Genomic DNA, 27,383 nt, shown 5'->3' with positions numbered 1-27,383 from the left:
TTAAAAAACTAGAATGATCTCACTGAAAAGCACTTGTACATTCCTCTCTGCTGCCCTGCCTGTCATCTGAACCCACTTTCTTGCCCAGAACAGATCACCTTTTCAAAGCTGTCAAAAACTGGATGTACCAAGATGGAAACTGAAGGTTGGCACTTGAAGCTGCAGTCCCACACCACATGGCCTGGCTTTGTTAGCACTGATGAGAGTCCTCTCCTCTTCTTCCTGAGGGCAGCTTTCATCGAGACTGGAAGAGAAAGTATCCAGCTCTTCTCCCTCTGTCAAAATTAGGGATTTTAGGGAAATGCAGGAGTGATATGCACTCCGCATCCCCATGTTAGGGGCTTTTAGTGTCACCAAAGTCCATGTTTGCTTTCTTGAGGTCTCTGTAAGTTACACGAGGCCTGTGGCTACAGAGCAGCCTGTCTCCTTCAGTGCCCTCTGGCTATTGCAGCCACCACGTACCTCGCTCCAGGAGTGCTCTGCAGCTCCCCAGAAGGGAGTGAGAGTGATGTCAAGTGAAAGCAACCTCACTGGCAGACATGCTCTTATCTCAGCAGCAAGGGTCTCTGCTGCACGCTGCCCCCACCCTCCCGTTCCCATTTTCACACTGCACCCTGCGATGTGACACCCTTTCCCTGGGGAAGCAGCTCAGAGAAGAGATCCAGTTTGCAAATAACCTGGGTAAAAAGAAACAAAGATGGAAAAGTGTTGTTTTTCAGCTGGATCAGTTTTCCGACCTGTTGCATTGCACAACCACATGAGCACCTGTGGTGGCTTCAGCCAAGAATGGGAAACATTAAAAGTGGATTAAACAGCACTGCCACGTAGTGGCTGCTTGTGAGGGAAAGACTAGCCCTGGCTGCTGGCGGGAGGGAAGAAGGACAGGTGACCTGCATAGTGTCTACGCAACTTGGCCATGGAAAAGGGCTCTGATAGTAAGAAGCAGCTCCTGAGTTTTGCAGGCAAAGGCATAACACAGCGCAGGGGTCAGCATCGAAGCCGGGCAACTTGAAACTCAAAATGAACACAGCCTCCTGCTAGTGACGGTGATTAGATGTGGGAGGAGATGAACTTGCATTGGCTCAGAGCATTAAAGAAGAGATTAAGCCATAAGACCTACATTTTGGGTCTCTCCTGCATTTGTGTACAAGAACTGGGATGAAATTGTCATAATGAGCCCCTTGCAGAGGAGAGAGTAAAAATGGTGCCAGCCCACTGAACTGGAGAGTAGCTGCTCCCATTGAGGCCTGCCTTGTACCCAGTGGCCTGGATGGCATGGACAGGGTTGTATCAAAAGTGTGTGCAAATAGGATGACCTACTGGAGACAGTGAAAAATACCAGACCCCCCATCTTTCCTAACACTAAAACCAGCATGTTCATGCCCTGGACACACTCCCACTCCCACTGCAGAAAGTCAATGCTAAGGAAAAAGCCCTTCTGCAAGCCATGCCAGCCACAAGGGATGCAGCATAGCCCTTGTCTCCTGACAATTTGGTATGTGATACACAGTGAACTACTTCTCCCCAGGGAACCCAGGAGGCCCAAGTTATTCCAGAAACTTCCCTGAGCAGAAATCCTGCTTCCAAAATCAAGTAGAAACCCTTCCCGAAGCATTTCTGCACTCCTGTCAGATCTGCAGGGATCCACTCAGGGGATCTTTTCACACCTTCCTGTGAAATGCTCCATAACTGCATGTTTTATCAAGTTTGCCTTTGCAGCCTGTCGGCAACATTTTGACTAGCCAGAAAGGTTACCTCCATGCTTTCTGGTGCTGTGCAGGATGCCTACAAGCCGTGCGGCTTCTTCAGGGATAGGGAGGCAGCCCCCAGCAGCCTGAGAAGCCAGAGAGAATGGTTTCAAAAACATATTTATTGATAACTGCAAAGAGAAAAATCAACGTTTAATTCCCTACCCCTTGACTCTCCATACTGCTTAGATTTGTGTCCCTTCTGTGCCAGGTGAGGCAAAGCCTGGACAGGTATGGCTGGGAAGGGGACGCTCTGGGCAGCTCCAAGTAGAACGGAGGCTTTGAAGTACATTTTCAAAACGTTATGGATTTCATCTTTGCTTAGCAGCTGGTTACTGTGCCGAAGCCATGAATCACACTACTTGAAGTGATTGAAGGAGGGGAAAGAATAATAATAATAAAGTGGCAAACTAGCTCAGGGATAGGCTTGGGAGTCCTATTAAACTTGAGAGGCTACGATTTCTATTCCCAGAACTGCTGGTTAACACAAGAACAAGCACCATGCTTCCCCACCCCATCCAAAGAGTTGTACTAGGCAAAAACTGAGGAGCAAACCAGCAACAGGTCAATCCTGTAATGTGTAGTCAAAAGTTGCCAGCAGATTAACATGGCAGCGCTCATGAAAAGTCTGCAGCAGCTCTGGCAAGCTTTGCAAAATTTGTAATTATAGCTACGGGCTTCATCGCAAAAGGAACCAAATATGTGATGTTTGTTTCTGTGGAAGAATGGGAGGAGACTAATGGTAAAGGAGAGGGAGTGGGAGTGCGGAAGCGGGGAGAGGGGAAGGCAGAGAACCGAGCCCTGCCGAGTTTTCAGGGACCCGCAGAAAAAATCATCTAAATAGAGTAGTTCAGACCTCAAATACCGTGTGGTGCTTTGACAGTCTTCTGGTTTATGGCATACTTAACAAAGTGTTCTTACATTTTCTAGGCTGGAATGTCCATTTGACTATAGACTCTCTGCTACTTTGCTCGTACTTTAACATTTTGGACACGTGACAAAAATGTGTGTAACGCATTTTTTAAAGTGTTGATTGTGCTCGTAATTTTCAAGTCAGAATATAAAATAAACATCTCTGCCCTTTCTTCCAGCAGGCAGCACAGAGATCTGCTCTCCGCGTTCTATCTGACAGGTACATTTTGTCATTTTTATGAACTATAAATTGCTTTATGAAACGTTGAGCCCTATTTATTGTGGCATATAACTCATAATCGGATTTTGTCCCCAAAGTATCTGTGAACTGGGATGTTAAACATTTTGCATGCTTGGATTTGTCATGCATGTGTAGAGTTTATTACTGCAAAAATCACAGTCGTCTTGTATTTCATACAGAGTATGCAGAATCCCTTGTTGTGGTACCAAACGAGAGATAAGAAACTTACTGGAGAAGGCATGAATGATGCAGTAAATTCAGAGCTTTAGAGTTTGCTGAGATATATCTGAGCTTATTTTTCAGCAATAAGTACTTCATTTATTCCGAGATGTTCTCTTTTGACTTTTTCCAAATCCTTTCCTTGGGAATTACTCTTCTTTTGATGAGATTCTCTGTACGTTTTATGCACAAAAACAATGCCCTTTTTTACCCCTGAAGTTTTGCGGGATTGGTATTTTGGAGGAATTTAATTCATTTTTTCACTTCTTCTGGAATTGCATCAGTGCTCCAGGCAGATAAGCAGGGGACCAAATCCTTAGACAGTGTTCAGGTTTTACTCAGCTCTTTTTCAAGCAAAAATCCATTAACTTCAACGGGAAACTTGCCCGAGTGAGGAATTCAGGATTTGGGCCATAGTAAATGTTATAGTTGGGCCGTAGGTCTGCACAGGTATTTACCTTAAATGACTTTTATGAAAGAGGATTGATTGAAATATAAGGTAGCCTTCTAAGACGGTCCTGATTTCTTTTCCAGTTTTGGGAACGGGGGGAGGGAAGGGGGAGGAGAGACTGTACATTTTAGTGCCTGTGAAAAAGAACTAGCAGATTTACATTTATCCACAAATGAGGTACTGTGTCATGCAGGCTGACACAGAGTAAATTTCCCCATGCCTTGTTGGCAGCCCCCTCTGCTCCGTCTGGCCCCCCGCCCCCCGCCTCCCTGGGAATAAGCGGTAATTGACTCTGGAAGCCAGCTCAGGCCAGGATTTCTCCAGAGCAGAGCCTGTCACTTAGGCTGAATTATATGTTGTGCATGGATGAATAACATTTCTCTCTGCTTGGAGGCTAAGACCGCCAAAATTATCGACCTTCCCCCCCAAGTTTACAAACACCATTTTGTTTAGAATTTCCCCCCCCACCTTAAGGAAAAAAAGTTCCGAGTGAAATGTATGGGATGCGGGTGAAATCGCTGGCGTGGTTGTAGGGCACACAAGTGTTTGCTGTAACTGGGACGAATGCAAAAAGAAAGAGGAGTCAGAGTCAGCAGTATGCCTCTCTCCCTGGAGGTGTGCAGGCTCGCCCCTGAGGCAAAGCAGCTTTTGCACTTTGTGGGGACAATACTGTGACCAAAGAAAACATGGGGTTTTTTTCTCAGCATCCTTCCCCTGGGCTGAACAAGGAACATTCCTGCAGAAGTGCCCCTGGAGGTAGTTACCAAGCCCCAAATCCCTCACTGCGCTTTCTGTCTCCCCTAGAAAGAAAAGTGGCGGTGATGGATAGATGGTCCCTACCTCATCAGGGGTCGTGAGGGAGCTGGGTGCAGGCTGCCCTCATCCTCAGGGCAAAAGGGCTGAAATGTTGCCCGTCACACCTCAGATTTAGTATTTATGACCAGATATTCCCCTCTCTGCCCCTGAAAGCATGCCCAGAGACTACAGCTTTCCCACCTGCTCTGCAAACATTGGGCCATCGGGGCACCCTCCTCCCCTCCCTCTGGAGGGGGTGCTGGGCAGGCTGCGGGTGCACCCTGTGGGGGTGCCTCCCTGCCCCCTGCAGCCTCACTGCAGCCAGCGAACGGGAGGGCAGGGGGCCAAAAACCCACACTGAGACAGCAGTTTCTGTCTGGTCTTGGCTAAAGTGAGGATGCCTATGATATTGCTGCTCATTACTCGTGTCCCAGTAGCGACTAAGAGCTCCCGGTCACACACCAGCACTTCCCAGCGCCAAGGGAGATGGCAGCTTAAATAAAGCTCTCGGTAATTTCGCTCATTATTTTTCTGGAAAAATACTCTCCAGCAGTTCCTGTTTCAGTTTTTGCTTTTGAATTCCATTAAAAAGGTACCAGTTAGCTAAACTGAAAGAGGGAAAAAAAAAAAAAAAAAGAGTGTTTAAACCTGTAGCCATTGATTTCTTTAGTGCATTGCACTCAGTCTTGTTTTCAGAATGACACAGTAACCCCCAGCAGATTTATGTGCAAACACAAAGATTAGTGACCCAGAAGCTTGACTGAAACAGCTTTTCTGCTTCCAGAAGACAGGTTGCTCTGCACATGCACTGACTATTTTGTCAGGAAAGATGCGCTGGCCCCATTAGCTTTTCATTCTCTCATGAAAAACCCTCGGTGTTTATACAGCACAGCTTGGTTTTAATTTTATTGCGCTCTTCAGTAAAGTGGTCTAACTATACAGATTGCTCAGTTTCTGGGACAGGAGGAGCAAGAACTCATATACCTTAATGGTATAGTGCTAGCGTATCTTCAATTGTCTGACTCTCATATCCACTGCCTGAATAGCTTTCAAATGAAGAAAGATGTCTGTAACTAAAATACACAGTGTGTTCTGTTGTTATTTAACAGTAAGCAGTGTGGTTAAGCCAGGTCTTAAACCTGCTTAATCCCACTGAGCTAAATAGATTTTATTATTGACTCCCATGGTCCCAGAACTCTGACCTTGAGACTGAAGTTAAAAGCTAATTTTTTGCAGTCTGTTCCACCAACCTAGAAGCACTTACTTGCTGGATACATTTGCAATGGAGAATGTCCAGCTGTAAATTACAGCTGTTTGTAATCATACCCAAACACAACACTCATTATTATTCTTTTGTTCTTTTTAGGCTGAAAAGCCCACCATGAGGGAGACCGCACAGTACTTAATCCACACATTAAATTTACTCGCAGCTCATATTCATGTGCAAGATAAGATTTTCCATGAAGTAAAGATTTACGGTGGTCCTAGGGCACTTTTATTCCCCTAGCTGCTTTTATTTCTCTGTGCTGTAGTGTAGGCCAAGTGGGTCTGCCTAAGAGTTTTGAATGCTTAGAGGAAAGTGTTGTACCGCCACTGAATTTTCTCTCGTTGTAATAGGGGAAAGATAGCTCATTCACTGCGGTGCTTGGGTGGTACTTAGGAGACATGCTTAATTCACAGCTGTGGTCTGTTACACTTTCTGTGTACTTAACGCTGGAGGACGCAGGCAGGCCCTGCTAGCCGTGCCCGCATGACCCTCAGCGCAGGCGTGTAGGGCAGAGGGAGAGCTGAGCCCGCTCAGCCCAGCAGTGCTGGCAAGCACGTATCATCCCAGCTGATAAGTCCTGTAAAGAGTCCAACTCACTAGCTTACGCTCAGCACCTGGTTAATATATACGTGTCATCGAGACCTGAACCTCTAAGTACAGGCTATGATAAACCTTTCTGATTTACCACCTTGGGCTGTTGATAGACAAGGTGTCTCAACACTAGCATCCATTTGGCAGTGTACACAAGCCCCGTTCATGATGGTTGGTGAGTTACACAGCCTGTCTGAGCTTCGATCCGCCTTCCTGTCAGGTGGAAGGGATAGCACTTTGCATTTCCATGTAACCATGCCTTGTCTGTCCGTGTTTGATCGTGGTTAGGACATTGAAATGCAGGCTGTGCCAGGCATGACCTGGTTTACCCTAATGGGTCTGGCCAGTTGCACTTAAGATCCCGAAGGGCAAATAAATACTCCCTGTTGTCCTCTGGAGCGGCAAAGGGTTTGGGGAGCTGAGCAGCAGGTTGTGTGAAGCAGCAGAGCCCCGCATCTGTGAGGAGAGAGACATTTGCAAGCAGAGGTGCTATTATACTGCCTCTTGCGGCTGCGTGAACACATTTAGCCCTCAGCTACAAGGAAAATTGAACAGAAAAAGGTTGACCTGGGACAATCCAGTCCATTCCCCTGATATTGTAAGCAGCCACAGGATTGAGGATTAGTCCAGTGGGATCTGTAGCATGGCTCTTCTCCTTCAGACAAAGCCACATTGAGATACACAATTCGGGTTAGGAGGCCTGGGGGGGGGCTGCCTGTAAAGTATTAAGGCAACAATAAGAGGCAATTTAGACTTTTAATAGATCACTTAAAGCAGGGAAGGCAGCTGTCCAGGCAGCCTTAAAATTTTCGGAGGACGGAGCCAAAGATTTCTTGTTCTCAAGTATCTGCTTGAGCTGTGATTAAGCGAAGCAGTTAAACTTGTGATACCCTGAAGTAAGTAAATAATCCAGTGGCAGCTAGCAAAAATACTCATGTGCTTCGTGTCACTCACATACTTACGTTTGTGTTGGACTGAGTTTTTCGATAACATCGCCTTTCACACCGTGAGACCTTCTCCACATGAGAAGCTACATGGTCAGCTTATCAGTGGAGTTACTCAGCGAGCTGGCTGGCCAGAAAGGCTTCATGTCTGGGTAATCAGTGACAGCCGAGGGGAAGCCTTGGCTTGAGACAGCTGATCTGGGTCCCAGCAGAGAACAACGGAACTGAGATCATGGGCTCTGCAGGAGGCGAAGGCTGGCCAGAGAAAAGTGTACACGCACGGTGTTCACTGCCACAGAAACCAACACACGGGTCTCACGGTGTTAGCACATTGCTTAAACTTTCTGGACTGTCTTTGCGAGAAAAAAGAGAATACCTCCGACAGGGGATATGGATTTATTATTTATGCCTTACATGAAAGCTTGGCTGTTTGGAAATGCTGGTGTCCCACAGCTGCAGCCCTCCCACACGGTACAGGGTAGCAAAGGGTGACTGCTGCTATGTATCGTGGCAGAAATGGTCTAGAGTTTCTCAGCCCTCCTAGTTAGAGAACTTGAAGGACAAAGAGTGCTGATATGTATTGTATATAGGACACTATTTCCAGTATTGGAGACTGTTGTGAATTAGTGAAAAGGAGCTTTAAAAGAAGAGAAAAATGGGACTCCATTTCCCTTTATTTAACTTGTGAGCAAGATCTGTAGCACTCATCTGTTCACTATTGGATATTTTCCCATACTTTGACTGTTGCTGGTGTTTGTTTAGAGTTTTTCTACCATAGCACGGGAGACATGATTTGGATGTATTGCAATGCTGTGTGAGAAGGTGAAGCAGAGCTGTCCCAGGGAATTTTAGCAATTTTGAGCCCTAGCTAGCTATACTAAATACTGAAATTCCTTTGCTGTTTAGAGAAAGAAGACAAAAAGTTAAGATGTGTTTTTTCTTCAAGGAAGTGATAGCATTTTGCTGTCATGACAGCCAAACATTTCCCACCTCCCTGTAGGCAACCCCATGCATTCTCAATAGCTCTCTAAAGATACCTGAGGGGAGACGATTTGTTCTAGGTCTGACTAGTAATTTCTCGTGTATTTTCTTTGGCTTGCTAGGTTTTTTAAGAATCAGTGTGTGGATAATTACAGAATTAACGTGGGGGGGGAAAAGAGAGAAGGTGCAAGTCTGGGGTCTTTCACATGTTAGTAGGGAGAAAGCAGGTCCCATTGCTGGCTGGCAGCATGAAGAATATGCAAAGTGCTATTGGGAAGAAGAGTGTATATGTGTGCAGCATATGAAGTGCCTCAGCATATGATTAACCTCACTGGGTATGTAGTAAATAGTAGATAACTGTGATCAAAAAAGTATTCATGTGATTTATCAAACTGAGCAACTGTGCATTTTGCAGCGAAGCAGGAGGTCAATCCTGAAATCTAGGGCAAGTAGAGCAATAGGAAATTGCAGGGACTAAGAAGTTAATCATACCATTGGACTGCTTCCATCTGGTTTTGAAAGACAGAGTCAGTACAGTGCTAGCGAGGACGCTTCACGGCAACAGATCAGGAATTAATTTTTTCAGCAAATCTTCAGCTATCATTTGCAGTAACAGAGGCTTATAAAAATGTAATTTAATTTCTTGGGAATAAATCACATAGGACAAGAAGTGTGAGAGTGTTTTTTTAATGTGTGTATCTGAGGGAAAAAAAAAAAAAGAGTGAGAGTAGGAGAAACAGCAAAAATCCAAGGGGGAACAAACATTAACGATATGAAACCTGGAAGGCATAAATGGTTGTCCGGTTAAATTGTGCAGGTAATTGTCTTTGAAAAATCAGTTTGCAGTTGGGAAACTTCTACATTTTTATGACCCTTGGAGGCATAATCTTGTCTAACCTGTCTGTCCATCTTCATCAGCGTGGGTCAAAGGAGCACTGACTTAAAGTGTTGTTGAATTGATGCTCTGAACACCACTCCCATATATCATGAGTACATAGCTATGGGCAGTGAATTTGTTAATGAATCCTGTTTTCCTTATTATTGATATTACTTACGATATTTCAATGAGACTTGAACATTATGCTCCCTTTGGGCAATGACAGTCCCCCCAGGCAATGAACATGTTGTAAAACAAAGGGGATTTTAACCTTGATAGTAACTCCAGTAGCTGAAACTTGCTTTACTGGAAGAGGGAGGAGGACAGTCAGTTGATAATATTATGCCTTCCTTTCTTCAGCAGTGGGATAAGAGAATAGAAAGATTGGTACTATGAATGATGTATTGTGCTATTTTTAGTGCTATGCTGCAAAAGTGAAATCTTATAAATACATTTGTATCTGTTTCCTGGCAGTCTGAAGAAAGAGAGCTCAGGTTTACACAGCACCAACAGTAGGAAAAAGGGGACCACACTGTTCCCACAAATCACCACACTTTCATTACCACCTTATTTTAAGAAAAGCTGAAAATTTGTAGCAAGCAGTGGCACCTCAGCCTGCTCCAGTTACAGGACGTTAGCTTCGGACTTTTGACCCCTGTGTGTTTGTGAATCATGTCCTAGCTGTAGCTCAGGGAGTCTCTGGAGTGGGTGCAGCAATGCAAAGGAGAAATTTCAGTTCCCTTTCAGCGAGGCACCAGTCCATGCAGCAGATGGAAGGAGATTCCCCCCTTCAAGCTTTAATCGCTCAGTAATCAGCCAAGCACAACAGGGTGTCCTGGCATCAGCTCCGTGGATGACATGCTCACTCCAGTCGGTTTTTCCTGCCTTTTGCAAAGGTGGTTTTGAAAACCCAGCTGAATGTCTGGGTTTGCCTTTGTCACTGGTAGGGCTATCTGCCTACTGCTCTCTGTATTTTTAAATTTTAGTTTCAAGAGCATTTTCTCCTTGCTCTTGGTTTTGTTCTCACCCTGGCAACAATGGAGGCAGAAAGGAAGTCGACGAGGCGAGCAGCTCGGTACCAGCAGGTTCCACAGTGGAGGCTCCAGTGCAGTGCAGTGCACAGGGGGGTTTCCCAAACCAGGGAAACCTCGGGGGGAGCCGAGGGAGCCGCCAGGAGCCCGCAGCTCACGCGACAGCAGCTGACCAGGCCTGGCCAGAGCCAGGAGCAACGGCGGACAAGGCCCCACACGTATAAAAGAAGGCCTTGGGGCGCGCTGGCGACAAGGAGCGCCGCCAACAGGGCGGGCGGCCAGGGCATGGGGTGGCAGCTGGGGCATGGCGCGGCAGTTTGCCTGGAAGGGTGTGCAGGAAGGGCGCTGAAGCTCTGCCAGCTCGACCAGGGAGCAATGGTATCCACCCGGCAGAAAGCCATGGCCTCTCTAAGCTCTGCACCCACCACGACTGACACAGCTTCCCAGACAGAGCTCCGGCGGGAGTGAGCACACCTGTGGGAGGGACTCCTCCGCTCCATGACAGAGCTCCGGGAGGAGGTGAGTAGGCTGAGGAGTATCAGGGAGGGCGAGAGAGAGCAAGACCGCTGGAATGGCACCCTACCTTCCCTGGGACAGGCCCAACAGGCAGACAGGACACATGATGTGGAGGATTCCCTATCCTCCCTCCGCCTGGCTTAGGTGCCTGGTTGACAGAGTCCCTTGGGGGGCAGTCCTGAAGGGCAAAGGAGTCCAGGAAGGCTGGAGGTTCTTTGAGGAGGAAATCTTAAAGATGCAGGAGCAGGCCGTCCCCATGTGCCAAAAGACAAGGCAGCAGGGGAGAAGACCGGCCTGGCTGAACAGAGAGTTTTGGCTGGAACTCAGGAAAAAAGTGGAGCTTATGACCTTTGGAAGAAGGGGCAGGCCACTCAGGAGGACTACAAGGATATGAGGTTATGCAGGGAGAAAATTAGAAGGGCCAAAGCCTAACTGGAACTTAATCTGGCTACTGCCATAAAAGACAATAAAAAATGTTTCTATAAATACATTAGCAACAAAAGAAGGGCTAAGGAGAATCTCCACCCTTTATTGGATGCGAGGGGAAATGTAGTGACAAAGAATGAGGAAAAGGCTGAGGTACTTAATGCCTTCTTGACCTCAGTCTTTATTAGTCAGACCAGTTGTTCTCTAGGTACCCAGCCCCCTGAGCTGGAAGACAGCACTGGTGAGGCTGCACCTCGAGTCCTGTGTTCAGTTTTGGGCCCCTCACTACAAGAAGGATATTGAGGTGCTGGAGCGTGTCCAGAGAAGGGCAACGAAGCTGGTGAAGGGTCTAGAGCACAAACCCTATGAGGAACAACTGAGGAAACTGGGGTTGTTTAGCCCAGAGAAAAGGAGGCTGAGGAGAGACCTTATCGCTCTCTACAACTACCTGAAAGGAGGCTGTAGCGAGATGGGGGTCGGTCTCTTCTCCCAAGTAACAAGTGATAGGACAAGAAGAAACGGCCTCAAACTGCACCAGGGGAGGTTTAGATTGAATATTAGGAAAACTTTCTTCACCGAAAGGGTAGTCAGGCATTGGACCAGGCTGCCCAGGGAAGTGGTTGAGTTTCCGTCCCTGGAGGTATTTAAAAGACGGGTAGATGTGGTGCTTAGGGACATGGTTTAGTGGTGGACTTGGCAGCACTAGGTTAACAGTTGGACTTGATGACCTTAAAGGCCTTTTCCAACCTAAATGATTCTATGATTCTATGAAAGGGGAGCTCTGGTTTGCTCAGGGGAGAACACGCATGTTCTGCAGGAGGCCAGTCCCATGACAGAGCTGTGCTTGTGCCCAGGCTGGGCAAGGGACTCCTCAGCACAGCATCTTCATGTGGCCCCAGTGGGGACAACACACGGTCTGTACCTCAGCTGGCCCTTTGCTCTTTGAGGGGTCAAGAGGACACTATGCAGAAGCAGAACTGTGGCCAGTTTCTTTGTAGGAAAAAAAAAAATGGTGAGTATGTACAAAGAAAGAGGTGCCCTGTGATTTCCCCATGGGGATTAGTGTGTGGACGAACCAGGCCTGAGATGTTCCTGCAACAAGATCACATTGTCATGGGCTGAGATACTTTGCTCCCCCGTGCAGGTGTCCCCTCCTTTTTTTTCTTGACTGCCTCAGTTTTTATGTAGGTTGCAGGAAAACTTTTATCCTTTCCTCTCTCCTTGGCTTGAAGAGTTGGACTTACTCTGCCATTGAGGAAGGGTTCACACTGTTCTAGGTTTCTTGCATTTCAGTGAAAGAAAATGTAAGTGTGATCTTTGAACAGCCTGGGTTTCCTCCCAGAGAAAAACTGGAACATTTGTGAGATCTGACAGAGCTCTAGGATGGATGAGCAATTTCCCACTTAGCTATTTCACATATGCTGGTGTGAAGGTACAGCAGCAGTCCAGTAGGGTCCTATAGCTCAGTGTGATCCACCAAATCTCATACAAATGCTTTACATTGAAAAATATCGCAGCTGAAAGGTTTCAGGCATGTTTGGTAGTACCTCTAGAGAAGTCCTTGGCTAAGAAAGCCTTGGGAAAGACTCACATTCAGAACTTTCTGAGAAAAGGATCAGATTCACAAAACTATTTTTGTTTCCTCCCTCATCAGAAAGAATCAATGCATGCTGGGTGATATATGCAGGCCATCTCATGGCTACCCATGATTTTGGGCCAAAAAAGTGCCATCTAAGTCTCCCGAGGACCACCATCTGTATTTGTAACCAAATTCCTATTGAGAAGTCTGTGAAGGGGATACTCTTCCACAGCCCTGTTACAGACTCCCATCGATCTTACTCCCAGAATCCTAGTGGTTCCAAAAGTCTCTTCCCATCCAAGGAACTGTTTCTTTTCTTCCTCCTAAAAAAAAAAAAAAAAACCAAAACCCAAAACCAACCAACCAAACAAAAAACCCAACTCCTTTCTTTCTGTGCAGTGCATTGAAATCTAGATACTGAAGCAAGGCCATATTCAGAGAACTTCTATGCCCTGCAGAGCTTCCAAAGTAGGGACCTGACCCCACATTACTGATATACCCAGAAGCCAAATTAAAACTTTTGGGAGTTTTTGGCAAGCAAGGCATGTTATGCCTAGCTGTAGGGCTTGAGCTGGTTAAAGAGGAATACTTTTTCCATGCATGTGAAAAGTCTTTCATGCAGACATCAGGAGAAGGAGGTATGTTTATATACTTTTCAGCCAATGCTGACAAATTGGCTTTACATGCAAACCTTTTGGTTTACCCAAGTAGTTTGTGGCAGCAGGGAACATTTTTTCACGGTAAATGTGAAAAGTAAATAGAAAAATGACAAGTTTCTGGTTTAGTTTGATTGAGAGATTTTTTTCTGCATGAAATGAAAGCTTAAATCATGTAATTGTTTTTAACATTTTGAGTCCCACAGTAATTCTCTTTGTGGTTCATCAATGGCTCTGATCGGTGCACACTAGCAATGATTCTTACTTTATACTGACTCTAGACTTTGAACTCTGTTTTAAACTTCAGTGACCAGATTTTCATCAGTACAAAATGAAATAGCTTCACTGATTTCAGTAGCATTATCCCAGTTTTCACCTGCCATGGATTTGACCTTACCACTTCAGAAATATTTCCAGCTTTTAAAAATCACAACCCTGCCTATTTGTGCTTCCAAAGGTTGCACAAGTGAATTATTTTAAAGGAAGGCACACGATGTGTGGTTCAGACATCAGGATGTGGTTACGGTTCCACTTCAACTCAGCCTGACTATCTACCCAACACCCTTGCTGGCAACCTGATAAGTAGGGCTGCAGGGAAGGTATTTGGGCTGCTGAACCATTGGAGCTTTTTTGATGCAAACCAAGACCCTGAAATCTCAAATGGTTCCGTTTCCAAAGTTGCAAGTTTTTTTGCTCAGTCAACATTTCCAGGAGGTCTATCTGGTGACATTTTCTTTACAAATTATCAGAACAAACACTTTCTGTTTTATTTTTCATTATTATTGCTTTCTTTTGGGGTTCTATTTCATGGGAAAATTCAGAATTGGAGAGCTTTGTTCCAAACTGAAATGGCATGAGATTTCAAAATCCTCCTCAAAATGGAAGACCTTCCTTCTCTTTAGGAGTCTATTTATAGTAGGCTGCCCTTTTTGCAGTCAGAGAGGGGCCAGATCATATTATGACTGTGTGCTCTCATGTGTTTTTAACTTAGATGTAAAATTAGGTCTGGCTTGAAACTAAGTGTAAAGAGTCTAAGTTCAGACATTACATTTTTATAACCTGAAAATGATATCATTTTGAAAGGCAGAAATAAATAGAAATTACTTAAATTAAATTAGGTATTTTTCCATTGGGTATGATTTCAATGAGACACATGCTACGTTTAATGTAGTCTGCAATCTTCTGGCATTTTAGCAAAAAAGAAAATTATTTATTTTAAAGGTAAATATTTTATACCTAATGAAATTTACTTTGTATACCAGTGTATCTTCTGTATTAGATTGCTATAAAGATTTTAAAAGTCTTTTTCATTCTTGACTCAGGCGCATAACTTTTCCTCATGCTGAGGAACTGCCTCTCACACACATATTCACACAGAAGAGAATAGGCCCTTCTCTGTGGAAATCTAGCAGCCAAATAATTCACAAATAGCTCTCACTTATTATTTACTGGCACAATCAAGCATAACGGCTCTAAATGAACAGTTTGTCAAATAAAAAAATGGGGGAGCAGGGTTAAAGAATCCCAGGATTCTGATTTACACAACAGATAAAAATCACCCCAGAAAAGTCATAGAGACCTGCCAAGTAAATTTCTTGCTTTGCAATGATCCTTTAAGACACTTAATATGCTTTTGTGAGGATCTGCCTTGGCCCTGATGTCGTGCATACCCGAGGACGTCTGTGTTGTTTCATACCCGGGCAGGTGATGGCTGCTGGCGGTGCAGGCACTGGCAAGGGGGCAGCTACAGCCTGGCTCCCAGCAGCCCTGTGGGACTTTGCTTGCCATTCCCATCTTCCTTTTTCTTCCTTCCTACAGCCTCTTTAGAGACAAAAGAGGAAAACCAGACACAGAGCCTCTATCACAGGCATATTCCCCCACTTGGCCCCAGATATCCATGATTTTGGCTCTCCATGTTTCCTAGGGGACCTTGTCCCAGAGCCTTTGTTGCCACTTGCTGTCTTGCTTGCTCAATCTGCCCTTTCCCTGCTCTTCAAAACCACTCTGCCCCACCGGGGTGCTTGGAGCCCTCCCCAGGACCCCCATCTCCCACCAGTGTCCTCCAGCTGCCCCCAGTCTCAGGGCCACACAGCAGGAGACAAGTCCCACTGGCTTGCAGTGTCATGAGTGAAGCCTGGCAGAGGCTACCCAAGCACCACCTGCTGCCGAAAGGTTGACATGGCCCCCATCGTTGGAAGGGGACAAGCTCTCTTCCTGCTGTGCAGGAGAAGCAGCCATGGTGGGGGGCCAGCCCGTTGTCTTGTTTTGAAGCCCTATGGACACCAGCGTAGGCCTTTTGCTGGCACATGGTGGGACATAACCCAGCTGGGCAGCTGTGGGGGGCCGGCACTGGCACCTACCCAGCCAGGGCTGCCCCTCGGCTGCTGGCCCTGGAGTGGGGCAGCCACGCCATCCGCCGGACATAGGGGATTTCTGCCTGCGCCTTGAGTCTTCTCCATTCAGTTCCCCGCAATAACCATCACTCTTCCCTGCTAATAATGCCCTCAAATACTGACTTCCTGAAGCCACTTCTTTTAAGGTCATGATGTCCCTTTTCCTAAAACTTAATAAGCTTGATACTGACCATGTGGAGTTAGAGTAGGTTTGTAAATATTTGTATCTTCAGTATTATTCCTTTGATAGCAGACACTAGGACAATACTTCCCACATTAAAAGGGCTCTTGGGGAGGTTTTAGGAACTCTGGCCAGGCAAAAATAGTTGCCTGAAGGAAGAGGAAAAACCTTGGAGAATTACCAGACTCTTTTTTTAAATTTTGAGACAAATGGACTTTTCAAACTTTGCCCTGAAAAGAGATCTGGTCATGACCTACTATAAATCTCATACGGCCATTTAAAACCTCACAGTGCTCTGGTTAAACAGCATTGCACCAGACAAAACCTCCAGGGCATGGGGACATTGCTGCGGTTTTTCCCTTTCAAGCTTGTATATTGTCCCCATAACATATTGCCAATGTTCACAGGACCAAATGAGACTGTGGCCTTTCTTTAATGTACTCAGAGCTCTTGTGTTGAGAGCCTGTGAGGTCAACAGGAAAACATGGAATGAAATCTCGGCTGAGTGTCGGTCTTTCCCAGGCTTCCTGGCAATTTCCAACTTCTCACTCTATTGTTTTCACTTAATAAGATAGAGCTTGTCCTCTGCTCAATAAAAAAAAAAATAAAAAAATAAAAAAAAAAAGCTAAAAGAGCTAAAACTCAGAAAATAAGCAGTTTTGTAAAAGCCTGGCAGATTCCCAGTTTGCTGAACCTAATAACAAGCACACTCATTTTTCCAGTTTGAAACATTTTGGTGCAAACCCCTCATGCAAACACCTCCCAGCACTTGCGGGAGGAGGTACAAGGTACAAAAAAGAAGAGTGATGGGCTTCCGACGTGAAAGCCGTAGCCTACGTTTTTGAAATAGGGATGCTGAAAGGTGGAGCTCTCAGAAGAACCTAATTCGGGGCTCCTCCAGCTGTCGGATCACCCTCAGCTTTCCACCTCCTCCTCCTGCTGGAGGGATTTATGGCACAGCACCTCTCTCTCTTTCAGCTGAAGAGGAAAACAACAACTGCAAAGTCGGTTGTGCAAACGCAGAGAACAGTTTGAGAAGACAGCAAAACCTAAACACTCTGAGCTTATCACTCTCTAATTGATACAGAGATGTACTGTGACCTCTGGTTCAACTTCTCTTTTTATACCATTTTCTGTATTAGCATGTTGTCTGCCTGTCAGCTGCCACCAAATTTTAACCTCAGACTGCTGATATTTTCTGAGTATTGTGTAAAAATGTATGTATTTTCCTAAATAATTATAAGGGATTTAATGCTGGTGAAAAGCACCAGGCTGACACCTGATTATCCAGGAATTTCTCCCTTGTGTTGCAAGGATATCTGCCCCCCTCCTGGAGCCATGCATTATCCCCATGCATATTCTTTATCCTGCAGACAAAGGGCACTGTTAAAGCAGACAAGTGCCCTAGCATTTGATGTAGTTAGCTAATCTGAGCCAACACCACATTCTTTTCTAAGAAATGTGCTTTATTCTTTTCTTCCATTTGGTCAAAACGTAGCATTAACCACTTAGTAGTATTACAAGAGCCATGGCAAATTTCTGTCATTGGCCACTGTACATTGCTGCCCTCCTCTGCCTGTGTAATGTCTCCCAGTTTCATTAGACCAGGCGATTACCACAGAGTTGCCCTACCCAAATTATTAGGGTTGGTTTTATGGCCAAAAGTCTGGTATCACTATGGAGCAGCAGTAAATTGGGGATCCGGTTTGAATTGTTCACATGTCAGTAATTTACCACATCAGCCTTTTAAAAACATTATAGCAAACTCTATGAATAAATTCTCTGGTTAAATGAGGGAACGTATGGCAAACGAATTCCCACTGCCCCACATGGAGAAGACATACTACAGTGTCACAACGCACTCCTTGGCTGCTTTGGAGTTGGGCTCCACAGGGATATCATGCACCAGTGTTCAGCTGTTGAATTGGGAGGTTGAAAGGACTGGTAGCTGCAAACTCCGTAACTGCATGGACTCGCCAGTCACTTCCAGTTAATCCAAGAGCTGTAAGGATGAAGAAGTGGTGAAACATGTGGGTAGTCTGGCCAATGTAAAAAGGGAGATCATGGAGGGAAGGTAAGATCTGGAAAGAGAAAAGATGAGCCTCTGTTAAGTTAAGAAGTTCTGTGCTACTTTTTATTAAGGCCATACCATACCTGAAAGAATAGATTTTATGATACTGTTTTCAGGTTGTGATAGGCTGAAGTTGGACTGAGTCAAAGCTGAGCTTGTGTGAATGTTTAGGGAGCTCAAATGCACTTTCTGCACCTGTGCTGAAAAAATAATTATCCCCAAAAGTCGCACTTTTCTTTTCTTTCAGAAGTGACACCCAGCTCACATGGCAACTGCAATTCTAAAATGAACAACATATGTTTCCAAAGCTGAGATGTAAACAGGGTTGTTTAGTTAGGAAGCGATTGCCTTTTAGATTTGTCTTGCACCTGGTAAAGAGCTTGTTAAAGATAGCATCGCAATCTTGAGGGTTGGTTTTTTTTAGTTTCATTGCTAACTAAGACATCATTTTAATAGCTTTGTTTTAATCTTGATACCATCTTGTAGGGGGTAGAGTTATTTATTCGTTTGCAGGGCCACATGGCTGAGAAGTATCTTATTTAAGTTACATACATCTTTGGTTGACGTGACTTGTTACAATTGGAATGAATAAGCCAGCCCTGTATACTAAAAATAAGCAAACAAATGTAAAACACATCACCATATTAGCAGAACCACAACAAGCTAATTAACGACGGACAACACAGTCATCAAATCAAAGTCACAATCAAGACCTGAACCAACGAATTAGAGCTTTCAGTTATCAAACAAACACATTCAATGCAGAAGGTAATCAGCTTTAAATTACAAGCTTGACATGAGATGGAACTACATCCAGTTAGCTTTGCATCAGCAAAAACTGAAGAGAAGCCAGTTCATGTTTCAACCAAGCTCCTCACAAATGTTCAAGTCAACGCAAGGCATTGAGTAAGGCAATCAAAGACTATATTCTTCAGTCCTTGCCAGTGGTGCATGGAGGACTGGTGCTGTTACGGTGCAGCCCAGGGAAGCACACCCATCAGAGCGAACTCATTAGCGATGCACAGTTTAGCATTTCCTTCCCATGTCACATGATTATCATGTATGATTAGTCTTCTGCTCTTATCCTCTCCTGGCCATCAAACACGAATCAGAGGTCACTCTGAAAACCATATGCTGTTCCAGCTTTTAAATTATTGATGCAACATTTATGAAAATACTTTTTGAAGAATTACTAGGTAAGAACTATGAATAATTTTTGGAATAATCCACCAGCAGTAAATGACAGATTTAAGAATCTGGCATTTGCTGCTAGGCTTGGAAACAATTAATATAGGCCTTTTTCCCTTTTTCTTTTTTTGGCCAAACACCTATGTGTTCATGCACATGTGAAATAAAGAAGGATCCTTCCCTTAAAGGAAAATAAAGTGTCTGGACTTGTGCTTTCCTCCTAAGGATCTTTATTTCACACGGTTGCTGGCTGCCAGCACAACACAGCAGAAGCTTAGGCCAACATAATGACAGAGCTTAAAACTGGCATCTCCTGCTTGGTGATCCAGAGACACGGCAATGCTTCTCACAGCCTCATCACAGCATCCTTTTTCCTGCTTGCTTCACTGCGTAGATGGAGCCTAGTTTCCTGGATGTGGTCCATACAGCCTGGTATCGAGTTTGTTGAATATACCCATGGCCTTGCAGGCAGGAACTACAGGCTGAGGTGTGACACACCAGTCTCCTGCGCGGTCCATGTCCCAGCGACTAATGACAACCTTCCCCTGCAGGGAAAGAACTTAAAACCCACACTCAGCAGGATCCACCTCCTCGAGACTAGTTAATAACCTCATCAGCACATAGTCTCTCCATGCCTTTTTGAATAATAGTCACTTTTTCACCCTAAGTTAGGAAGCTAATATGAATCTGTTCACAGCTTGCCCTGACGACTTTTAATCTAAGACCACAGCTGGCCTTTGCACTTTTTATCAGATGAATTCCAATAATCATTAAACAAAGTTTTCTCAGGTCTCCTTCAAATCTGGGCCAACACATCTCACAGCCCTTATTCTTGTGCCACACACTTGCCATGGCGTTTCATCCTGTAAAACCGGTGATGGCAACCTGAATAATTAGCTGCTGTATTTGTAGGACATCGGACCTATACTTATTTCCAGTTAGCTATACTGCTTTTCTTTGTATCTAGAGTTATGCTGTCTAACCCTGGAGAGCACAGAGCAAGTCTGCAAAGTTTTAGTCCATGAGATCATCCCAGTAATTTGTTACTGCAGGCGCTGTCTGTCTAACTTTATTTCCCCATGTTAAATAATTGCGATATTGTGTCTTTAAAACCCTTGACAACAAAAATCAAAACAACCGTAAATAATCCACAGACATATGGAATTGTTTTGAGAAAGAAAGTAAATTGCTGAGACTCCTTAAAAATGGAAATCTACCAAGGAAACCCCAGCAGTCTCTTTGACAATCTGCTCTAAAACTTTTCACTTGCTTTGATGTTGTTTATAATTTATGCTCCTCAGAGGCTCTTAGATGAAGGAAATCATCTGTTTTAATAATGTGAAACCTTCTTCTGGCCACCCGAGATGGGAATTCCTGCTCTGTTTCCTGTGCCTCTCTGACAGGGCCAAAAGGGGAAGGAGTGCTTAAAAATCACATGGCTGTTAGTGATCAGAGTCATGGCATCACCTAGCATTCTGAAACGTCTGCCCAAACGTTACTTATCTCTCACTTATGAGGTTACATATTTAGGAAAGCTGTCTTTTTAAGCTCACTCTCCACAGTAGTGTTATTTCACTGTATTAGTAATTCATAAGGGTAGGTTATGTGGTGACGATTATAGTACAAAAGCAATTATTGAAATAGTTCCTTTAATTCAAAATTATTTTAATTGCTAGTGATACCTGTCCTTTTTTATTTTTTCTTTTCTCATTTCTGTGCTAAGTCTCTTCATGATTCAAAAATTGCCACTAGGCTATCACCTTTGGTAATTGCCATTCTCTGAGCTGAGTGAACAAAGGAAAAATTAAACTGGAGTGTGTCAGGTAGGCAGAATAGGAAATATATGTTCCTGCGAGAAAGCTACTCTCCTACTAATTACCCTGCAATTGCCAGGTTCAAAATCTAATTTATGAGCAGCATAGATAGAATGGCCACATTAGTCCATTTTTTCATGCTGATCTTTTCTACTCGTGATTTCAGAAAGGAGGGATTTTGCAGCTCTCGGTGCATTGGCATTGTCAGCAGCTGCTCTGGGCAGTGATGCTAGACAACCGCACTTGAGAGATACTCCCCAAAAAATGTAAAGCAGTCTCCTAACACCAAGGTTTTATAGAAGGAGGGAGGTGCTGTGAAGTACAGTTAAATAAATAAAGCATGACCTGATGGGCTGCCTCAGACACTGCTGACCACATTCAGAAACAGATCCAGAAATGTTTGAAGGAGAAGGAAGTTTTCCAGCCTGCAGCTGCTGCTGCTGCACCTTCCACCTGCTGTAAAATGCACCAAATGCAGCAAATGAACTGAACACGCTCAGAGTCCATTTTACTCTGACAAGCATGGAGTAGCCTGCAAAAGTAGCCTGCAGTGGGTAAAGCTGCCTACCTGTGATATGCAGCTGGCACGTGGTTTCAGCTGTAGTGCTGTTCCCCAGGCCAAGTCCACACTTCAGTCAAGTTGGGGCAATGACTTATGTAGCCGTCTGAGTGAGCTTTGAACACACAACAGAGGGACACTCAGGCAGATGGAGCTAGGGAACAATTCAGTGCCCACGTAGTTATCCAGCTTCTTGGGTGGGCTTCATACCCCACTGAGCTTTGTGTTCCCACAGAGCACCATAGTTTGTGGTACCTGAGCTAGTCTCACAGGGTGACAGGATGGCTGAGGCAGGAAAGCATCTCTGGGGATCATCCAGTCCAAACCCCGCCCAGAGCAGGGTCAGCTAAAGCAGTTGCTGAGGGCTGTGTCCAGTCGGGTCTTGAATATCTCCCAGGATGGAGACTTGACAGCTTCTCTGGGAAACCTGTTGAAGTGTTTGACCATTCTCACAGCAAAAGAAGGTTTTTTGTTATGTTTAAAGGGAACTTCCTGTATTTCAATTTGTGCCCATTGCATCTTGTCCTGTCACTGGGCACCACTGAGAAGAGCCTGGCTCTGTCTTCTTTACTTCCTCCAGTCTGGTATTTATCCCTCCCAGTTCTCTCAGCCTCTCCTCATGTTAAAGATACTCCAATCCCTTAATCATCTTCATGGGACTTTGCTGGAGTTGCTCCATGTCTCTCTTGTACTGGGGAGCCCAGACCTGGATCCAGTACTTGAGATGTGTCTCACCAGGACTGCGTAGAGAGGAAGGATCACCTGCCTCCACCTGCCGCCAGCACTCTCCCTACTGCAGCTTAGGGTGCTGTTGGCTGCCTTTGCTGTGAGGGAGCATTGCTAGCTCATGGTAAACTTGGTGTCCATCAGGACCCTCAGGGCCTTGTCCGCAAAGCTCCTTTCCAGACAGTTGATCCCCTTTGCTTATCCTGGTGCATGGAGTCTCACCCGAGTCTTCCCAAGCCTGGACCACAGAAGTCCAAAAATTATGTCTAGTGTTGCAGGGAGGCAACAGATCTTCTGGGCAGAAAATCTGCATCATTCACCTACTGTACACGTTTCAGCCACCAGCCCCACAGACCACAGAAAAACTGTCTCTACAAGCTTCCTCTCCTTCCCACAGCCTACGATTCTCCTCCATCCTCTTTTTTGCATGCCTTATGTCCTAGTTCTTCATCCACAGGTTTTTTCACCATTGAAAACTTTCTAGTTAAGAGAAATGAATGCTTATGTTTAAACTACCATTGTGTTTTGCAGTCAACATCCCTATAAAGCTTATTTTGGTAGGAAAGTTTATTGATTCTGGTTGTCTGCAGACCCAGGAAGATAGCAATGCTTTGTTTTATATTTGGGCTGCTTTAGAAAGATTTCTTCACAACTGTGAGGTGACAAAGTTAAGATGGGATTCAGGTACCTTAACACAGGCATCTAAAGATATGTAAGATATCTTTAGGGCCTGACAGGTTCATATGGCAAAAGCAGCTAAAGACTGCTGAGATGATAGATAGAGCACAGGAACTGGACAGTGGTATAGAGGCAAATAAATGTTATCTCTATCCATTTTTTTTTTTTAAAAGGCAAGGTAATGCAAGGGGAAAAGGGAAAGATAAGGGGAAAAGGGAGAGGCAAGGGGAAAGCAAAAAAGTGAAAGAGGAAAGGCCAAGCGCAAAGGCGAAAACTGTCTTGCTGATTCTGGATGTGACATGCAAGCCTAGGAGTCAACTGTCTGAAAGTTCAATGCCTCTGAGCTGTACACAAAGCCTGTCAATATCTTTCCTTGTTGCAGTATAAGTCCATAAGAAAGTGCTTGCCCCTTCCCTGAGAAAGCGTTTGGTTATATTGCTTGGGAGTTTCACTCCGAAGTATTCCCTTTCAGTTCCCTGCGCAGAATGCAAACAGAGTGCTTTTCGGAATGGGAGATGCCTGCCCTGATTCATTCTTCTGAGGTTTTGTTTTTTCTTTGCCCCTGAGGAACTGGCTATTTTTAATGACTTTTATGATTAATAAAACTGTCTGAAGGCCTGCTGGGGTCTTCAAGCTAGTTATCAACAAAGTCATCTGGCCCTTTCCCCTAGTGTCTAAGCTAATGGCACAGACCCAATACTTGATCTTTCTCCCCAAGCTGAGGCTTGTCTAGCAGGGTTTAGAATCATGTCAAGGTGGTAAAAAAACCCTGAAGTGTTACTTTCTTGCTGCACTGACCATGGAAAATCATACTCTCCTGGAAACCTCTCTGTCCATCTCATCTTCTCTGCAGAGCTCTTGTGCAGCATCTTCTGCTTTCCCCAGCTGTTGGCAGGTGACCTGATGCACTTTTAAAGAAATACTGAATGTATATCCTCACATCTAGGTACTGAATTCCTAGCAGCAACACGTGTTGACTCCTACACCTTTAACAGTGTCCCTGCTGGACCACACTGATAGGTGTAAATTCATGCTCTGAAGGGGCCCACCACTTCAGGCAGCACATCCTAGACCATGCGGGACTTCAGGCAGGCAGAGAGGTGTTTGAGATACTGCGGTAAGACCAGTGCCAGAAGGGAACTATTAGCCTGGGGGCAGAGAGAGGAAGAAGGCAGCAATAGCTTGTTGTGGCACTGGGAGGGAGAAGCAGCACTGATGAGCAATATTTCTCCCTCTTCCCGTGCCCTCTCCCCACTGTCATTTCCTTTCTGCCTCCCTGGGAGAGGGAGGGACAACAAACAACACATTGAAGAATAGGGAAAGGCACCTAGGCATGCCTTAGTGATAATGTAATATCACAAGAAACCTAAAAATATGCATGGCAGTTAATGAACAGCAAAACATATGAGATATGGATTGAAAGGTATATTGGAAGATATAAGTTTAACTACATCAGGACACAGCATGGTGTAAGACCGATTTTTTTTATTAAAATGTCATACAGTTCTAGTGCTTTTCCTGCTAGTTGGTAGCACATTTCACAGAAATAAAGGATTGATAACATCCTGCAGGAGGGTGCAGCTGGGGAGCCACTGAGTCCAGACACATTGGTACCACATTCTAGATTAATAAAGCAAATAAAATTATATTTGCTTTGTAATTTATTTCTGCCTCCCCTCATCATCTGTGTGTGCATGAACAAACCTCAAGTTCGCTTTCCAGGGATGACATCTAACAAAAGGATGCAATTCACTTTTGATTTTTCCTTTGAATTGTAAAGGGCAATTTATATAACTCTTTCTTAACATAGATTTATGTATTTGTGCTTATCATACTTATTCATTGTTTTTCACAGGCCACCTTAATACATTATAACTGAGGAAGGCACAGCAAAGGTTACTAGTAGGGGCTGCTCTCTATTTTAAAATCCTTCATCAAGTACTGCACACTGTGTTGCTGGGTTACAGTGGGTCAGATCCTGTATGTCAATAATAGGTAAACAGCATATCCTGGGCAACTCTTTCTAAAAACATACTAAAATAGTTTTGCATGTTGCTGGAAAACAGGCTGTACTTACATCAGAAAGGAGAACAGAAGAACCTTTTACAAGTCTTCAGATAATCTCAAACTAATTAGCTTTTAACATCCTCTCTGTTACAGTTCTGGGCGTTATTAGCTGTTCCGCTTGCCATTCCTGAGTCTGCCTAATGTCTTCTGTAGAACAACTATGCATTTTTTCCAGGCATTTGTCATTTCTTGAAACATATAAAAGAGGGCACTTGGATTCAACTAACAGACCATCTAAATGCTGCTCTGCATAGGGAGTGATATATGCTGACAAGGAGTAGAAGTCAAATTTTCTTTATATGGTTTTTTATGGTGAGCAAACCTACTTAAAACAAGCTCCTTCTCAAGGCAGCATATTGATTAGAGCTGACGGGCCGAAAAGACCTTTGGGAGACAACAGAATATGGCTTGAGTCAAAGAGTAACACTAAAGCTGGCAGCAGCAACATTAAGACTCAGTAAAACCTGAGAGAGTTTGTCTCACGCTGAAATTTATTGCACCCATTTGGGCAGCCATTAAGGTAGTTAGTAATTTTATCTGCACAAGTTCATCTGTATTTGGACTCTCACAGCTTAGTGAGAGGTCTTGCAAGACAGAACCATACCCAGGGCCCTGCTGACTGAGGCAAAAGACTGCCGTGCTGAAGCAAGGCACAACTGTGTCTGAAAATTATAAAAGGCTGTCCGTTTAGATGGCCAGCCACAACGTGAGTTATGTTAACAGTAACCCTGAAATAAGGTGATGGTAGGCCAAAGCAGACGAGGATTTTACTCATGTGCACTGCAGTGGTTGTTTTCTGTGGTTTGATGAAGCTGTCACTCACAAGCAAAAATTGCTGTTTTCTTGGACAGAAGTACAACTATACTTCATGCTTTAGGAAATAAATGAGACAAGAAAAGCAACAGCCAGGTTAATTTCCAGGGAACTGGTATCAAATTCTTCTGATGACACATTTTAAAGATAGTGGATTAATGCCACTCTACAGAACATTTTGCATTGCTCCTTGGCCTAACCTGGTTTCTGAAACTACCGTGACTGATATTCCACATCTTCACTCATGATCTGTTCCAGTGCTTAATTACCTTTGCCTTTGCCACATCTCTCCCAGCAGGTTGAAGCCTATCCTACCAAAGACCAAGCTGCTGGAATCACCTTCAAAGTATTAGTGGAGGATCTACTCATGAGATGGATAGTACTGATATCATTGAATCTAGCAGGGGATGAGCTTTTAATAGTGCTCTAATGAAACAGTGGAGTACTGAGTTGGGAGTGGATATAGGTCTTCATATTGCATACCACCCCCAGTCTTTAGGACAAGTGGAGAGAGTTGACTGAACCCTGAAAGAGAAATTATGAAGAGGAGTCTGAACTAAACCTCCCTTGCTTCCCATCCAGATCAAAATGCACATAGTGTTAGGCATACCAGGCATACTGTTTAAGTGACCCTTAGGATCCTAGATTCCCTCTAGTCTATCAAGAGAGGTAGGAATCTCCAGAAGGCATTTTTGGGTGATGAAGTTAGGCAGTAGTTAGGTCCCCATGTAAATTAAGGTCAGAAAAACCACATGCTTACAAACCCACTACCCTGTATCCCACTGGCCAGCTGTATCAAGATCTGACCAAGAGGGTCCACTTCCACCTTGATTTAACTCAGCTACATTATTTTTTTAGTAATTTTTTAAGCCCTGGACAATAATTGAAGTCCTGACTGTACGAGTCACATGACTTATTTGTTCACAAAGTCAGAAAATTGGCTTGGTTGAGGTCTTCAGGTGACCTCTTGGCAGCTGACTTACAAAGAGTCCTTAGCCCTTGTCACTCTACACTCTGTATTTCCATTCACCCCTCACTAAATTAGTGCCTTTCTTCCTATTTTCATTGACTTTGGGTGTAACTTCCTGGTTTCTTATTTTGCTGAAGCACAAGGATCTCCCCTCCTACTGTCATACGTGACATCAAGATTTTGTGAAAAAGGGATGCCTATGGAGCTCTCCCTCTCTCTTAAAGGGCCATCGGTCCAGAAGTCGTTCTTCAGATGGCAAGATTCAGCATCTCGAGTGCTTCCCTGTGACCAAAAGAACTTGTGCAGAGCCTCATCACATCTTTACTTTCACATTAGCCCACTCTAATGAGACTTTCTGACAGCTGAGCCCTGAGCTCCTATTCCATATCTGGCTTATCATGCAAACCAATGAAATGCAGGCATGTTTTTAACTCATGTAATGGGAAGTGGAACAGAGCTCATCTCTAGTGATATTTACCTTCTTCAGTGAATCTGATCTCCCTTGGACAAATGAACTCATCTTCTCCGGAGACCATTGGCAGTTGTATGCAGCAACTCCTGATGGTGCCAGGAAAGGAACTTCCTCAAAGTGAGGAGGGGAGGAGAGACAGGTGGAAAAGAGGAAAGATTGCAAAGTAGCAGTGTCCAGAAGAACACGCTTGGTTACTACAAGGAATCAATGAGTGCCA

General features: G+C 44.5%; 1 protein-coding gene across 5 annotated transcripts in view; it reads left to right on the top strand.

Moving 5' to 3' along the window:
- The window catches only part of AFF3 (ALF transcription elongation factor 3), a 340,331-nt gene that overhangs the window by 247,628 nt on the left and 65,320 nt on the right, over positions 1 to 27,383 (top strand). For all 5 annotated transcript variants that reach the window (XM_087756127.1, XM_087756125.1, XM_087756126.1 and 2 more), the window contains exon 9: positions 2,840 to 2,880. In XM_087756127.1, the coding sequence (XP_087612253.1) occupies positions 2,840 to 2,880 (41 nt within the window). The remainder of the gene's footprint in view (positions 1 to 2,839; positions 2,881 to 27,383) is intronic.

This window comes from Nipponia nippon, unplaced genomic scaffold, assembly GCF_047370975.1.
Source record: "Nipponia nippon isolate SJK-2023a ecotype South Korea unplaced genomic scaffold, ASM4737097v1 scaffold_2, whole genome shotgun sequence".
In the NCBI taxonomy this organism is placed as follows: Eukaryota; Metazoa; Chordata; class Aves; order Pelecaniformes; family Threskiornithidae; genus Nipponia; species Nipponia nippon.
This window is presented reverse-complemented; position numbering and strand designations above follow the sequence as displayed.